The 16,275-nt window shown below is 43.3% G+C and overlaps 1 protein-coding gene across 4 annotated transcripts in view; it reads right to left on the bottom strand.

Annotated features, from left to right (window-relative positions):
• The window catches only part of SMYD3 (SET and MYND domain containing 3), a 680,781-nt gene that overhangs the window by 12,014 nt on the left and 652,492 nt on the right, over nucleotides 1-16,275 (bottom strand). For 3 of the 4 annotated variants that reach the window (XM_078077883.1, XM_078077884.1, XM_078077885.1), the window contains one exon: nucleotides 4,439-4,547. The exons of the other annotated variant lie outside the window; for it this stretch is intronic. In XM_078077883.1, coding sequence (XP_077934009.1) covers nucleotides 4,439-4,547 — 109 coding nt within the window. The remainder of the gene's footprint in view (nucleotides 1-4,438; nucleotides 4,548-16,275) is intronic. 4 annotated transcript variants of the gene reach the window in all.

Below are 16,275 nucleotides of genomic sequence, written 5' to 3'. Positions count from 1 at the left end.
AGCGTGGGGTCAGGCCATGCTTTAACCCCAGGCCTGGGGGCAGCCTTGCCGATGTTGCTCCATTTGCAGCTGTCAGGGTCCTTGCTGGACCTTCCTTCCATACCAGGAGGAGATGATGCTAAAACAGTTAACAAAGGAAGCTTCTGGAGGTGAGGTAACATCGCAAGAATGTGAGGAAGGCAGTATGGAACCAGGCCCGAGGGATGCATAAGAGCAGAGGGCCATGAGGCGGGCTGGTGATGGCCTCGGCGTCCACCCAGCCCACGCGATCCCGTAAATCCACCTCTAGATGTCTGTCCAAGTTCCTGCCTTTGCAGCTGATGCTTCCTCCAAGAGTTCTGAGCACAGAGGTGATAATAAAGCCTCACACGAGGAATGAAGCGACCCAAATCCCCCCTGAGTTGGCATCAGGGGCTCAGCAGATCTAAAGGGATTTCTGCAACAGAGTCTTACTAGCGAGTCTCACTGGGCTAGTTTAGAGGAGAAGCACAGAGCCTGGGATTCCAGCCTGGATTTAATGACTTGTTCACATGTCTGCCTCCCCCACTGAATTGGAAGGACAACACCGAGCCTTATTCAGATTAATAGAAGAATTTAATCAACATATTAAATTGAACAAACTAGACCTGGCTCTACCTCAGTATGACTTTAGACAGACTCCTGAATGTCTCCATGCCTTAGCTCCTTCAGTTTTCAAACGGGAATGAAACTATCTGCCCCACTGACCTCATCTGTCATGGGGACCAGATAAGTAATGAGCAGTAATTTTTAAAAAGATTTATTTATTTATTTTAGAGAGAGAGGGGAGAAGGGCAGAGGGAGAGGGAGAAAAAATCTTAAGCCGACTCCACCCTAAGCCTGATGCAGGTGTCGATCTCACGACCCTGAGACCACTACCTGAGCCGAAACCAAGAGTCGGGACACCTAATGGACTGAGCCACCCAGGCGCCCCTACATGTGAGCAGTATTAATGCTTTCTAGTCCCACAGAAATATAAAGGATTAATTTGAGCACTTATAAAACAACTTGCAGGTGACCCTGGGTTGGATATATCATATACGTGGGAAATTTCCCCCACGTTATTTTTCTGTCAAAACTTTCACAGTAGACCCTCTTAGGGAGTATTTTCTGCCTCACTGATTCGACCAGCTGACAGGGAGTAGCAGGCCAGTGAAGGGAAGTTTTCTCTGGGACAGCGAGAGCCTGCTAGGTGTTCCTCCGTCAGTCTGGGTGGGGCTGTCAGACAAGGTAAAAAGCACAAGAAGAGCCGTGCGCCTTCAGGAATCCCAGTGTTCTTCCTGTTGACCATGGGCTTATTTCAACAAAAGACTGGGAAAGGGAACATAGCTATCATTAAAAAAAAAAAAAAAAAAAAAAAAAGGCAAAAAAAATTTCATTTTTAAGGAACTTATAGGCATTTGCGATTTTTCTCCTCTACATGTGGGTAGCTGCCCCTGTCATGGGACCAGACAGTCCCTGGGCCTTCCCTGAGCAACCTGAGGGAGGGCTGGGATCTCTCCGCTGTAGCCCTTCTGCACACAAGGGCCCTGTGGCCCAGAGGGTCCTGTTCAAGTATCAGGTGCTCCGTGGGAAACCACACACAACAGGTCTCCCTGAGACCCGCCAACACCTGGACCAGGTGAGCACATCAGCTCTCCATCTGGAAGCCATGGTTGGGTGAGAGGGAGCTCTGCTGGGGTGGAAAGGCCGGGGCAGCAGAGAGCCCAGGGGCATGGAGGCTCACTGATAGGGTGAAAATAAACATCGCTCTTTCTTGTATTCCAACACAGACCCAGTTTTCCCATTTAGTTTCTCGTCACTTACTGTTACCATCGTATGGACCTCTCTCCCTCCCTCCCTCCTTCCTCCAACAAGGAACACCTCCTCCGCTCCAGGTCCTTGTACAGCACTGAACCGGTTACCAAGATAACTGCAAAGACCTCAGTCTCCTCGGTGACAGGTAATCCTACTATGGGATACCTTGTCTTATTGCTTTATTGTGCTTCCCAGATACCATGCTTTTTTTTTAATTGAAGGCTTGTGGCAACCCCGTGTCAAGCAAGTCTACAGGCATCATTTTTCCAACAGCATTTGCGCAGTGTCTCTCTTGGTGTCACATTTTGGTGATTCTCATGACAGTTCGACTTTTTCATCATTATTATATTTGTTATGGTGATCTGTGATCTTTGATGTTACCATACCAATTGTTTTGGAGCACCATGAACCATGCCCATATAAGACACATGTAATAAATATATTATTATATATAATAATAAATAAATATTGTGTGTGTTGACTGCTCCACCAACTGGCCATTCACCACCACCCCCTCCTTGGGCCTCCCTGTTCCCTGAGACATGATATTGAAATTAGGCCAATTAATACCCCTCCAATAGCCTCTGTGTGTTCAGGTGAAAGGAAGAGTCGCCTGTCTCACTTTAAATCAAAAGCTATAAATGATTAAGCTGAGTGAGGAAGGCATGTTGAAGCTGAGAGGTTGAAAAAGCTAGGCCTCTTGAACCAAACAGTGAGCGAAAGCTCTTGAAGGAGGTTTCAAATGTTATTCTAGTGAACACACAAATGATTAGAAAGTGAAACAGCCTTACTGCTCATATGGAGAACGTTTCGGTGGTCTGGATAGAAGATCAAACAGCCATGACATTCCCTTAAGCCAAAGCCTAACCTAACTTATGGAGTTATCCATAAGATCCAGCCAAGATAATTAATGAAGATGGCTACACTGAACATCAGGTTTTCAATACAGACAAAATAACGTTATAGCGGAAGAAGATGCCATCTAGAACTTTCATAGCTAGAGAACAGAAGTCAATGTCTGGCTTGAAACCTTTAAAGGACAGGCTGACTCTCAGGCACTAATGCAGCTGGTAACTTTAAGTTCTGACCTACTACTTAGAAAAAAAAGATTCCTTTCAAAACATTACTGCCTACTGATAATGGACCTGGGCACCCAAGAACTCCGATGGAGATGGACAACGAGATTAATCTTGTTTCCATGACCGCTAACACAACATCCATTCTAAGCCCATGGATCACAAAGTAATTTCCACTTTCAAGTCTTATTATTGAAGAAATACATTTCATTGGGTGATAGCTGCCACAGAGCACGATTCCTCTGATGGATCTGGGTAAACTAAACCAAAAACCTTCTGGAAAGGATTCACCTTTCTATTTCATCTACTCTAGATGCCATTAGGAACATTTGTGATTCATGGGAAGAGGTCAAAATATCAACTTTCACAGGGGTTTGGAAGAAGTTGGGTGACTTTGAGGGGTTCAAGACTTCAGGGGAGCAAGTTGCTGCAGATGGGCAGGAAAGAGCAGGAGAACTAGAATCAGGAGTGGAGCCTGAAGACAGGACTGACGGGCTGCAATCTCATGATGAAACCTGAACAGATGCACAAAGAAAGTCGTTTCCTGAGATGGAATGTACTCCTGGTGAAGATGCCATGAAGATGGCTGAAATGACAATGAAGGACTTAGAATATTCCAGAAACTGAGTTGATAAATCTGCAGCAGGGTTTGAGAGGACTGACTCTAATTCTGAAAGTTCTTCCATGGCTCCAATGCTATCAAATAGCATCACATGCTACAGAGAAATCCTCCATGAAAGGAAGAGTCCATTGATGAGGCAAACTCATTGCTGTCTTATTTAAGAAACTGCCATGGCCACCCCACCCTTCAGCACCCACCATCCTGACCAGTCAGCAGCCACCACCATGGAGGGAAGACCCTCCAGCAGCAAAAAGATTATGACTCGCTGAAAGCTCAGACGACAGTTAGCATTTTTTAGCAATAAAGTATTTTTAAATTAAGAAAAGTATATATTTTTCTTTCGACATAATGCTGTATACACTTCATAGACGATAGTATCATGTAAACGTAACTTCTATATACACTGGGAAGCCAAAACATTCACTGGACTCTCTTGATCACGATACCGGCTTTATGGCAGTTGGTTTGGAACCAAGCCCGCAGGACCTCTGAGCTGGGCCTGTACTATGTGATGAACGCTCTGCTGGCAGTGTCGGCACGCTGGGAGGAGAAGCCGACCTGCTCACCTGGAGTAGGGCACAGGTGTAATGGTGTCCTGAAGGCCAGTTTGCACCCGTTAGCAAGAGCTCACTATTCTAGTGTCATGAATTTTAGGAGCTGGTTGATTTTATATGGGTAGTTTGAGATCAGCCACAGTGCGCACATTTAGACCACAGAAATCGGCAAACATCACAAATCAGGTTTTCTCAGAGCTGGTCATTAAACATTTATGGGCATGCGCGTGCGCGCCAATGTGTGTGTGCACGCGCGTGTGCATGCAGACAAGTGTGCATGTGCAGAGTCGCTAAAAATCACAAGGAAACGGCCTAGCGACAGGCAGACCTGGTACTCCCTGCAGAAGGACACGCGGTCTCGGCACACTCACCAGTCTGAGGTTCTTCATCGCCTGGGGGAACATGCCTTGGTGCAACTGTAGTTTGCCCACTTTCATTACCTGCACCCCTCTGACAGGATGGCTTCCGGGGAAAAAAATCCTGGAAGAAACCAAAGGGCAAACAGGGTCAGCAGGTCTCACCTTTGCGGTCGGCGTTCCATCAGGAGACCATGAAAGGGGTGGGCAGACCCCATTGACCCCTATCGAGAGGAAGCTAGCTGGGCGGTCAGGATGGGGCGGCATCCTGTGTTAGGAAAGAAATGACAGGACTGGAAAGTCTAATCAACGCGAGAGAAAGGAGACAAGGTTGGACCTCTGCGTTTCTCTCTGGGGGTGGGTTGGAGAGACCAGTTGATGAGCTTATACTCCAGCCTCGCCTGTGAGGCTCCAGCACCTAGAACAGCCTTCGAACAGAAGATGGCCGCTCAATACATATTGAGTCGATGAATGAAGTGTTTGCGACTCCCCACAGAGATACTACCATGCCCTCCTTTTAACTGCCAAGCCCTTGGAGTTCATCATGGCCCATCTTTTGTACAGGACCTGTGTATTTACTTATCATCTCACTGGATTACGGAGCTTTTATTCCGGCCCCCCATCTGTGTTTGCCATGATGTCCTGCGTGCAGGAGAAGCTCAAGACAAGCTTGACCTCTTTCCCACGTAACAGAATAGAAGAGGGTGTTGTAAGGAGAGCAAAGAATGAAAATGAAGGGCTAAGCTCCAAACCTGATATAACTTCCATGTGATTCAACAAGAATTTATTATATCAGAGTCAATAAAATGTGTACAGTTTGGCTGCTTCTATCCCCCGCAACATCTATCCTTAGAGTCTACCGAACTCCTCCTGTATGTACAGGATTGTTCCTGGGGCTCGGGGCTGTTTAGCTATAAGCTTTCCCCTCAAGGCCCAATAATCCCACCAGACACAAGACAAACATTCGTACCACAGTTACAAAATATGACAGGAGAGGGCATGATTTTGTGCCCAAATGAGGCCTACCTTAGTACATGGTAATGCTCAGTTCAAGGGGATTGAATTACATTGAGAGAATAATGCAAGAGTTATGAAAGAGAGAGAGGTGACTGGTGGTTGGTTGGACCAGGAAGGTTTCCTGGAGGAAGGAAACAGGATATAAACTGGCTCTCAAGGGTTTGGGCAAGCCTGGCTGGATGGGGAAAAGGGAAGCGCATTTACACTGCTAGCATGAGCAAGGGCACACTCCAAATGCTGCTTGTCCAGAGCCCACAGGTTCTGCCCGAAGAGTCATGACTCACATAGGGCTCGCCATGTGCCAAGCTCTGCTCTGACCACTTCTCACTTGTGAACTCATGCAACCACATTTAAGTTCTACTGTGTAACAGAGGAGGCACATCTACCAGGAGACACATATTCTCTGGTAAGTGGACACACATCTCCTCACCATTTCTTCTCCCTGAACCTCAACTCTTCCCCACATGAAATGTGATACATAGAAACTCCTTTCATTCGTGCTCTTCAAAAAGTGGAAAGCAGTCCTTGAGAGGGAGGTATTTCAATCGATAGAAGGTCGGCCATGCTTCTTTGAAAGAACTGCGAAGGGAGGGGGAGGGGAGAAACAAAGGCGACACCTGGGTCTTGGATTTTTCTTCATCGCTTGAGTAGGCCAGGAGATCAATCACTTCACCCCTCACCCCTGACAAAATGAACATCATTATCTACTTGTGTGGAAGAGATTTTAAGATCTGCAGACAAAAGGCTTAAGTACAGGACACCATTATCAGGAGGTAATTGCCCTGGACACTTTCCCTGAAAAGCACACCTGGATTTGGGATTTGCTTGTATTGCTATGAATGTGGAATAATTAAATTTAAAGGCAAAAAGGAATTTTATACTAAAAATCATACCACTAAATGGATGTCTGTCATGCCAATTAACAGAAGGAAAGAAAAATCCTCGGTTCCATGCCGGGAGAGAAAGTGGCACATAATTATGCCCTGACAGGTACCTGCTCTTGTTGCTTAAAGATACTAAACAAAAACAAAGTGAAGTTCAGTCAGGAGAGGATGAGCGGAATGTGTCTGCGAGGGGGACTTGCACATAAATATTTACGGAGCAGTGTCGTGGCTCCGGCGAGCGCTGACCGTATGCCTGGATTGTTTTTGGAAGCTTCCCAGCTGCCATCTGGAATAACAATCACGATTACTTGCTGGAGTTGCATCAAGAGCAACACCGGTGAAGCTCACTCCTGCTGGGAGAAGGTCCCCAGCAAGGGCACGTGGGTGACCGTGATGAGGACAGAGGAGGGCCTGCCGGCTGTCTTCAATCATGGCACTGCCAAAAATGAAGGCCAGCGAAGAGTCTGACCCAGGAACGGCCTCAGGGGGGACTAGGAGTGTGGGGACCAAGGCAGGAGTCTGAGTGGGAAGGGGAGGGAGTAGGGGAGCCTATGAGATGCTGTGTTCTGTGCCCAGGGTGGTAAGGAATGAGAAGTCCCAGGAGAGTCCCTGCCCTGGCTGAGACACAGTCTAGTTGCAGAAGTGAGGCAGATAAAATCATGACACGGAGAGGAGTGTGAGGGCTGCCATGGCACAGATGTGGGGCTCCAGAAACAGTAGAGCCCTCGGTGACCAGGGGAGGGTTCCTGGAGCCACATGACTTGAACTGGTCCAGACCGGAAGAGGCCATGGGCTCCTGGGACAGTTGTTGGGGCATTATAAATTCCCTTTCTGTAGGTACAATGCTAGCGATCATGCGCTCCCAAATGCTGGGCCTAGGAGGGAAAAACTGCCTTTGGTGTTTCTGTGGTGAGTAAGTGCCTAGGAAGGAATGTGTTTAAACAAGCAGAGCAAAGCAGCGGCACACATACTAGCTTTAACTCAGACCCATAAGCACCAAGATTTTGCTGCCCTACTTTGCGAGGAGGCTGCAAATCCAGAAAGTGGAATGCCTCAAGCTCAAAGGCTATTGAAGTCCTGGTGGCAGGACGTGCACTGCTGGTCCTGCTGAGGTTTCTCCACATGATGTAATTACCAATTATACCGCTTCACTACAGGTAGTAGTCTGGCACTGAAAGCAGGAAAAAAACATTGATTGTTCGGGATGATTTTTTTTAGAACTGATGTAAAAGACATGACTGAATTTAAAAGAAGAGCTTAACTTGCCTCTATAAACTGTATTTCACAGTAACCAAAGAGATCAAAGAATGATGGAGAATTTTATAATGGATGGATTACGTTGTTACCATCAGAACCCACCGATCAATGTTAGCATCCTTACAGTGTAAAAATCAGACATCGTGTGCTCTCTGATGTCATACAACAGGAATTACTCTGCACTACCTATAAAGCATCCTTGCCAAAAACGAAACTGAATTTAATCAAGCCCATGCAGTTAAATTCCATTTCATAGGAAAAACAAGTGATAGAGGCTCAAATAAAAGCAACCAGCTAAACCAAGATATGGGAAATTCTACAGGACTTTGATGCAGAATTTCAACAGGTCAATGGCATGAAAAGAAAAAGATGGCAGGGGAGGAGAGCACTCTAGATTAAAAGAGACTCAAAAGATACAACAACCAAATGCCACATACAGACCTTGTGTATTTGACCTCAAACAAAACAATCATTAAAAGACATTTCTGGGAATTCTAGGAAATCTGAACATGAAACAGCATTGTTGGCATATAAGGAAATGTCCGCATTTTTCCAAGATGCAAGCTAATGAATGGATAAAATGACGTAATGTCTGAGATTTGATTTAAATTTCCTCAGCAGAATTTCTCTTCCAGCAATGGTGGATTAGTTCGTTTCAGACCAAAACTCCTTGTTAAAAACAAGAAAAGTTAGACAAAATTTACAAAATAATTGTTTGAAGGTATCACAGACCCACTGAGGCCGAGGGATCTGGAAGAGTCAAAACTGCGGAAAGAACAGAAGCTCAAGAAGGTGATCCTTACATCTGTTGCCACTTTTCCCTTTGCTGACTTGAACGCAGAGGCAGACAGGCTCAGGAGCTGAGCAGAGGTTTTGGCAGTCTCACAGAAATGGACACACAGAAACGACCTCAGGGTGCAACAAGGATGGAAAGGAGCCCTGGTAAACATCCTTGGCTTTCATTTGTGACCCCCAAAGGGTAAGGTAAGAGTAGTAGTAAGCCAGAAAGAGACCAGCCCTCACAAAGACTCAATCTGTTCAAACCCTGAATGGATTAAGGTGATCTGTTCCTACAAACTACCAGAAGCAAAAGTAAATTCTCTTTGAAGTAAAATGTCATCCTGAACCTATAATTATTCCTGTTCAATGTCCAACTGCAGGACATTCAGTAAAATTATAACCAGGCATACAAAAAACAAAGGACTGTCTGAAAGCCAAGAGAAAAAAAACACAGACAATGAAACAGACCTATAGGTACTCAACAAGTTGGGTCTTTAAACCAACAGGTCTTTAAATGTAAAAAGTATGTTTGAGAACTTAAATAATAGAAAAGATCTTTTTTAGCAAAAAATTAGAAATAAAAAATAACCAATGAAATTTCTGGAACTGAAAAATAGAAAACTGGAGTCAAGAACTTAATAGCTTAACATCAGATGCATCACAGCCAAAGAAAGAATTAGTAAACTGGAAGGCAGGTCAAAACATGGAGAGGAAATGAAATGGCAAATAAAGGACCCGGGTCTCATATATGTTAACTAGAATTTCAAATTAGGTTAGAAAGGGAATGGGGCTGAAGCAATATATGAAGCCATAATGGCTGAGAATTTCCAAAAGTAATAAAAGACAGCAAGTAACAGATTTAGAAATGTTAAGAACCGCAAAATAGAATAAAACAATTCAACAAAAAGGGGGGAGGGATAAAGTAAGTGTTGTAAAATTCTGATAATTATTGAATCTGGATGAGGGATATAAGAAAGTTCATCATATTACTCTATTTTTGTATATGTTTGAAATTTTTCATAATAAAAAACAGGACACTGGGTTTTACTTTTTCACTTTTGGGAATTATGGATTCTGGCAGATAAATGCCTCAAGTTTAAAAAATTCTGGATTTTTAATGAATTCTAAGCCTCATATAGAAATGACATGGAAACTCATGGGGGACTGGGCCAAGGAAGCGTGAAAAGGCAGATGGAGTCATGTGATGTTCCTCAGACTTGGCTTAAGTTAAACCAGCTGCTGTATGAAAGTTATTTATGCCTTTGTGGTAGGGTAGCTTCATTTGTAATATGTAACACTTTTGTTGCTGTTAGTTTAAAAAAGAAAAAAAGATCCTAACATTGGGAAATGAAACCAAAGAAAGAAAAGATCATACCGTCCTAGAAATTGCCTTAGAACAAGAACCATCTCTTACCATGAGCTTAATTAATTACACAGTTAGTCCAGAGAAGTGCTCTTCCCCAACAGGGGCAATGAATCCTTATTTCTCCATCACTCCTACTGCCTGCCTTGCTGGTGACAGGAAGATCAGAGCTATGAATTCTCACTTGTTTCCAAAAAAAGATGATCCTGGGTTCTGGCCTCAATTGAACCCTCACCTCCTGTTTTATCTGTGATATGTGTTGCTGGCCCCACATCACTGACAGGTGCATCTGCCACACACCCCCACCACCTACCCCTTGAGTATGAGAAAATAAAATTCATGTGCCTCTTATAATTCTACCATATATTATGACAGCATTTTATAACATTACAGTGAGATTTTTGTCTCACTGCAATTAGATTTTTCTTGGGTTTATTTTATCCCACAAAATGAGTAAGGAGAATCATCTCCTTACACAAAGATTATATATATATTTTTAAAGATTATTTATTTATTTATCTGACAGAGAGAGACACAGCAAGAGAGAGAACACAAGCAGGGAGAGTGGGAGAGGGAGAAGCAACTCCGTGGGAAGCCTGCTTCCCGAGCAGGGAGCCCGATGCAGGGCTCGATCCCAGGACCCTGGGATCATGACCTGAGCCGAAGGCAGATGCTTAACGACTGAGCCACCCAGGCACCCCCACAAAGATTATATTTCTAACGCCTTTTAATTTCCACTACATAGAGGTCCTCCACCCAAAAGGCAGGACTTTCTTACTCTTAGAAGTTTAACAATTTATAGTTGTTGGTACATTACCTATTGTTATAAAGAAACTCTAAATCAGAGAAGAACAAAAGAGCTTTTTGTTTATTTTAAATGTTTATGTAATTCGGGTTCAGAAGCAGAGGTTTTACAGTAGATAAATTCGAATGAAGGAGTTAGGACATTCAGGCTCAAGACCTGCGTCTTCCAAGTAGTTAGTTGATGGACCACTTCACATCACAATTAACCTGATGCTAAGACAAGGAGTGGGAGAACATTTAGAAATGTTCGCAACTACATATAAACACAAGCTAGTATCATTAAGTATCCAGGGCTAGTGAACGTATGGTAATCAGATGTAACGCACTGTTACATCCACACTGAAATAAACAATGGGGAAAAACTGCCTGATTTTATTGCAAAGTTAAAAAAAAGTGGCCCCATAGCATAAAAATAGTTATTTCCAACAGCCAAAGGGCTCACTTGGATCACCTCTATGTTTCCCTGTTGTTGTTTTTTTAAATGCAAGCTGAATGGGTAGCAATGCAGAGAGAAGCCTGGCGGGATAGTGGTAGTTGAGATGATACTGGATGAGGGGCACGGAGCTGCCTTGTTAAGGAAATGCTTCTGTTGCAGATGGGGTTGAATTTTGAACCTGAAAGTCTGTGTTTTCATCTTCTTTTTGAAAAGTGAACTGCAGGGGTGCCTGGATGGCTCAGTCGTTAAGCTTCTGCCTTCGGCTCAGGTTATGATCCCACGGTCCAGGGATCGAGCCCCACATCTTGCTCCCTGCTCAGCAGGAAGCCTGCTTCTCCCTCTCCCACTCCCCACTTGTGTTCCTTCTCTCACTGTGTCTCTCTCTGTCAAATAAATAAAATCTTAAAAAAAAAAAAAAAAGTGAACCGTGAAGACATTGCCTGTATCATATTTGTAACTTGCAAATTATGTTTAACTATTTTCATGTAATGCTGGATTCATGCACAATTTTCTCACCCACTCGCCAGACCCTGGGCCCCCGGCAGTTTGGCTAGCAGCAGGGAGACCACGTGGTGCTGCCCACGGAGCTGGTACTGCCTGTAGCACAGTGGTAAGGACTGGTCAGAATCCTCCAGGCAGGCAGGGGGGTACTCCATTGTATGCAAATAGTTTCCTTTAGTGCTCATAATGGGGACAGTGCTTTCCTGTGTCTGGCTTTTGCCCATTTCATGTCTTGCAGTCCTCTTTTTTAGGGTGTAAAATATTTAACAATATTTAGAAGTATTTCAAAAAGGCTGGCCAGCATGACTGAAATATAAAAAGATATTTTAAAATGTAATAAAATGCTGGCAAGATAGTAAAGAATTGTCAGGCCAAAATCTAAGTGAAGAGGGACACCTGAGAAGTAAGTAGAATGGTGCAACTATGGTAAGCTCATATGCTGGAGCCTCTGGCTTCCTCTGTTTTGTTTGTTTGTTTGTTTGTTTGTTTTAAGCTTGGGGGGCATAAGAGCAAGTCCAGTGTCTACCTAACATTACAGGGTCTAACAGAGAATCCTCCCTTCTTGCCAATTGCAGGAGACAGACTACATTGAAAAGAGTCACTGTAAGGACAACAGAAAGCCAGAAGCCAGTAGAATAATATCTTCAATGTGCCTAGCACAAAGAATTCCTGTATCCTCAAAAATATCTTTCACGAATATGAGTGTGCAGGTAAAGGGTTCAGGGTTGCTTTTTGAGGTGAAGAAAATGTTCTAAAATTGAATGTGGCGATGGCTGCACATGTCTTTGAATATAATGAATGGTATGTTTTTGCTGGGTAAATTGTATGGTTCTATGAATTATATTTCTTTTTTAAAAGATTTTAGTTATATATTTGACGGAGAGAGAGAGAGAGTGTAAGCAGGGGGAGGGGCAGAGGGAGAGGAAGAAGCAGACCTCCTGCTGAGTGGAAAGCCCGATATGGGGCTCCACCCCAGGACCCTGAGATCATGACCTGAGCAAAAGGCAGATGCTTAACTGACTGAGCCACCCAGGTGCCCCTCTATGAATTATATTTCAATAAACTGTTAAAAAAAGAATGAGACATTAGTACACCCACACTGACACTACCAGATGCTGGTGAGGATGCGGAACAACAGGAACTCTCCTTCATTGCTGGTGGGGATGCAAAATGGTGCAGCCACTTTGGAAGACAGTTTGGTGGTTTCTTATAAAACTAAACATACTAAATAAACTAAACCATAGGATCTAGGAATCATGCTCCTTGGTATTTACCCAAAGGGGTTGAGAACTTACGTCCACACAAACACACATATAAACTTATAGCAGCTTTATTCATAATTGCCAAAACTTGGAAGTAACCAAGATGCCTTTTGGTACATGAATGGATAAATAAACTGTGGTCCATCCAGACAATGGAATATTATCTAGTACTGAAAACAAATGACCTATTAAACCATGAAAAGACATGAACAACTTTATATGCATATTACTAAGGGAAAGAAGCCAATCGACAATGGCTACATTTCGAAGGTGTGACATTCTGGAAAATGCAAAACTATGGAGAAAAAAAAATCAGTGACTTCTGGGGGGTGCAAGGGAGGGATGAACAGGTGGAGCTCAGAGGATTTTTAGGTTAGTGAAAACATATGATACCATAATTATGTACACATCATTATACATTTGTCCAAATTCATAAAATGTACGACACTGAGAGTGACCCCTATGTAAACTATGGGCTCTGGTGATAATGATGTGTCAGTGTTGTAACAAATGTCCCACCCTGGTGGGGAATGTGGATAATGCAGGAAGCCGTGCATGTGTGGGGGGTAGGAACATATGGGAAATCTCTGTACCTTCAATTCTGCTGTGCACTTAAAACTGCTGTAAAAAAATAAGAGTCTTAAAAAAAAAGGAATAAGATGAAATAGAGACATTTTTTGAAAAAAACAAAAACTGAGAATTTGCCATCAGCAGATCTTAACAAAAGGAATTTCTAAAGGATATAATTCTGGAAGAAGGAAAGTGAGCCAAGATGGAAGGTCTAAGGTACAAGTAGGAATGAAGAACAAAGAGAATGCCGAATATGGGCAAACCTACAAACAGACAAATAAAACAGTAGTTTTGTGGGAGTTAAAAATATGGTAAAAATAAAAATATACCATAATCATAGTATACATGTCAATAGTAAATAAAACAGGATTCAAGTACCCTAAAGTCCTTCTCTATCCAGGAAGAACATAAAGCAGTTATATGCACACTTTATAACTCTTTAAAGAGCTCACGTGTGATTTATATACCCTTTGGAATGTATGATATATTTAAAAATAAAAAGTCTTAAAACCTGATTTAATGCTCTGTTTTAATTTCAAGGTACAAAGCCAGTGTGTAAAGAACAATTAGGTTAATAGATAATCTAGCTATTTAATGATCTCCAAAGACTGAATGCTGAATCAAGAAGGGAACGCTGTGGTTTAAAAAAATGTACACACCTTACCCTTGTTTGGAGGGAAAAATGATACTCATAAAAAATAAAAAATTCATAAAAAAAGCTGCATAATCTAGTTGTAAATAGATGAAATACAGTTTGCCATCAATAATCTTACCAAGTTGTGTGTCTGTATCTAACAACACTGTTATTGACATGTATTCCAGAAATATGACTGGTCCTTTTATTGAAATCAGCTGATACAGATGCCAAGTACTCGAGAGCCCAGAGGCCTTGAAGAAGCGTAAACTCCCAGAGCACAGGTGTTGGGAGGTTCTGGAATGTGGTGCCGGGAAGTAGAAATGTTCTCTCTTCTTTGGTGATTTAAAAAAAAAAAAAAAGTCTGTTGGGGCATAAAAGTTGGCACTGCTGAGATGCAGCCTCATGAGAAAGTGAGTCTACAGCAGGGTTGGCAAACTACGGTGCCAAGGCCAGATTCCCCCTGTGGCGTGTTTTCACAAATAGTTTGACTGGTGCACGGCCACACCCACTCCTTTGCAGACAGTCGGTGGCTCCCTTCCTGACACATCAGCAGGACTTAGGAGTTGACTGTATGGCTTGCAAAGCCTAACACACTTACCACCTAGCTCTGTACAGAAAAAGATGGCAGACACCTGGTCTGTAGTAAAGGACTTTCTAGAAGAAAGAGGCTGGAGGGTCGCATACAAAAAAAAAACAAAAAAAGCTCTATAATGGGTAACTATGAATATGCTGGAAATGTGACTGTCTAGTTGTTTTTGTCACTAGTAACAATAGTGATGATTATAATAGATACAGTTAGAGCCCTTGCTACATATCAGGTCCTGATCTAAGGACTCTACCTGCTTTAGCTCAGTTTCTTTCTTTTTTTTAACATTTTATTTATTCAGAGAGAAAGAGAGGGAGAGCGTGCACACAAGCAGGGGGAGAAGCAGGCTCCCCGCTGAGCAGGGAGCCTGAAGTGGGACTCGATCCCAGGACTCTGGGATCATGACCTGAGCAGAAGGCAGACGCTTAACTGACTGTAGTTCAATTTATTTTCAAACAACCCTATGCATATAAACTTTGGTAAAGATGGTATGAAGTGATCAGAGTCTTCTCTGCAAAAACGAGTATAAAACTGGACAGAATTGCCAAAAGCAACCACCTCAGGGCATTAGAAATTGACCAAAGGTAGACAACAAATTGGGAAGTTGTTCATTCTTTAAAAAGAACAAAAAATAAAAAACAAACAAACAAAAAACCAGCTAGAGCTTAGGGTAAGCAAAGCAAGAGTCTCTAGTCTGCTTGCCTGGAGCTATTCCTATCCATCACCCTCCCCACAGTCCTGGAAGAACTGAGACAAGCTCTCCATACATAGCATCTGGGTAACGAGGAAACTGCACATCCATAAGGGGGCGCAAAAAAGCCTAACAAAAAGTAGAAGCCGAGTGAGAGGACTGCAACTTTGACCTGCACACACATTCCCACACACAGCAGAGGGAGGGAAGCCTTTTAGGTTAAAGACGTTTGAGCAACAACCCTGGCCATGTCACTGGCTGCCCACATCACTGGCTGCCCACTACGCAATCACAGGGGAGACCTCTAGGGAGCTAGGGCTAAAACAAAAAACTGAGCAAAGACATCATTAATAAGTTGCACCCCACACTCCACAGTTTACATCCAGAAAAGTTACAAAACCACCACAACAACCTTCAGAACAATAAAACAGAATGCAGAGTTAATGTTATTTGACAAGTTCGGTTTTCAATGAAAAAAATTATTAGGCTGCGGTAGGGCGTGAAATGGCCCCCAAATAAAGCTACAATCTAATCTGCACAGCCTGTCACCTCACACAGCAAAGCAAACTCTGCAGGTGTGATTAAGGTCAAAACATTTGAGAGGGGGAGAGTAGCCTAGGTCACCCAGGTGGATCCCATCTAATTTCACGAATCTGGAAAAGCAAAAACCCATCCCCAGCCGGGTCAGAGAAAGAGCTGTGATGGTGAAAGCAGGGTCAGAGGATCGTTATGTTGTTAGCTTTGAAATTCAGAAAGGGAACCACGAACCAAGGAACATGAGCAGCCTCCAAAAGCTGGACAACTTAAGGAAAGAGGTTTTTCTATAAAACCCCTAGGAAGGATCACAGCCCCACTGGCACCTTGATTTTAGTCCAGAGAGACCTGTGTCAGGCTTCTGACCTACAGAACTATAAGATAATACATTTGTGTCATCTGAAGCCACTGAGTTTGTGATCATTTGTTACAGCAGCAAAAGAAAACTTGTAATACATACGTAAAAGACAAGGAACCATACTTAAGAACACAGCTGTCAAAAGAAATGGACTCCGGGTGGACTCAGATAT

This window comes from Halichoerus grypus, chromosome 7 (assembly GCF_964656455.1).
Source record: "Halichoerus grypus chromosome 7, mHalGry1.hap1.1, whole genome shotgun sequence".
Lineage (NCBI taxonomy): Eukaryota > Metazoa > Chordata > Mammalia > Carnivora > Phocidae > Halichoerus > Halichoerus grypus.
This window is presented reverse-complemented; position numbering and strand designations above follow the sequence as displayed.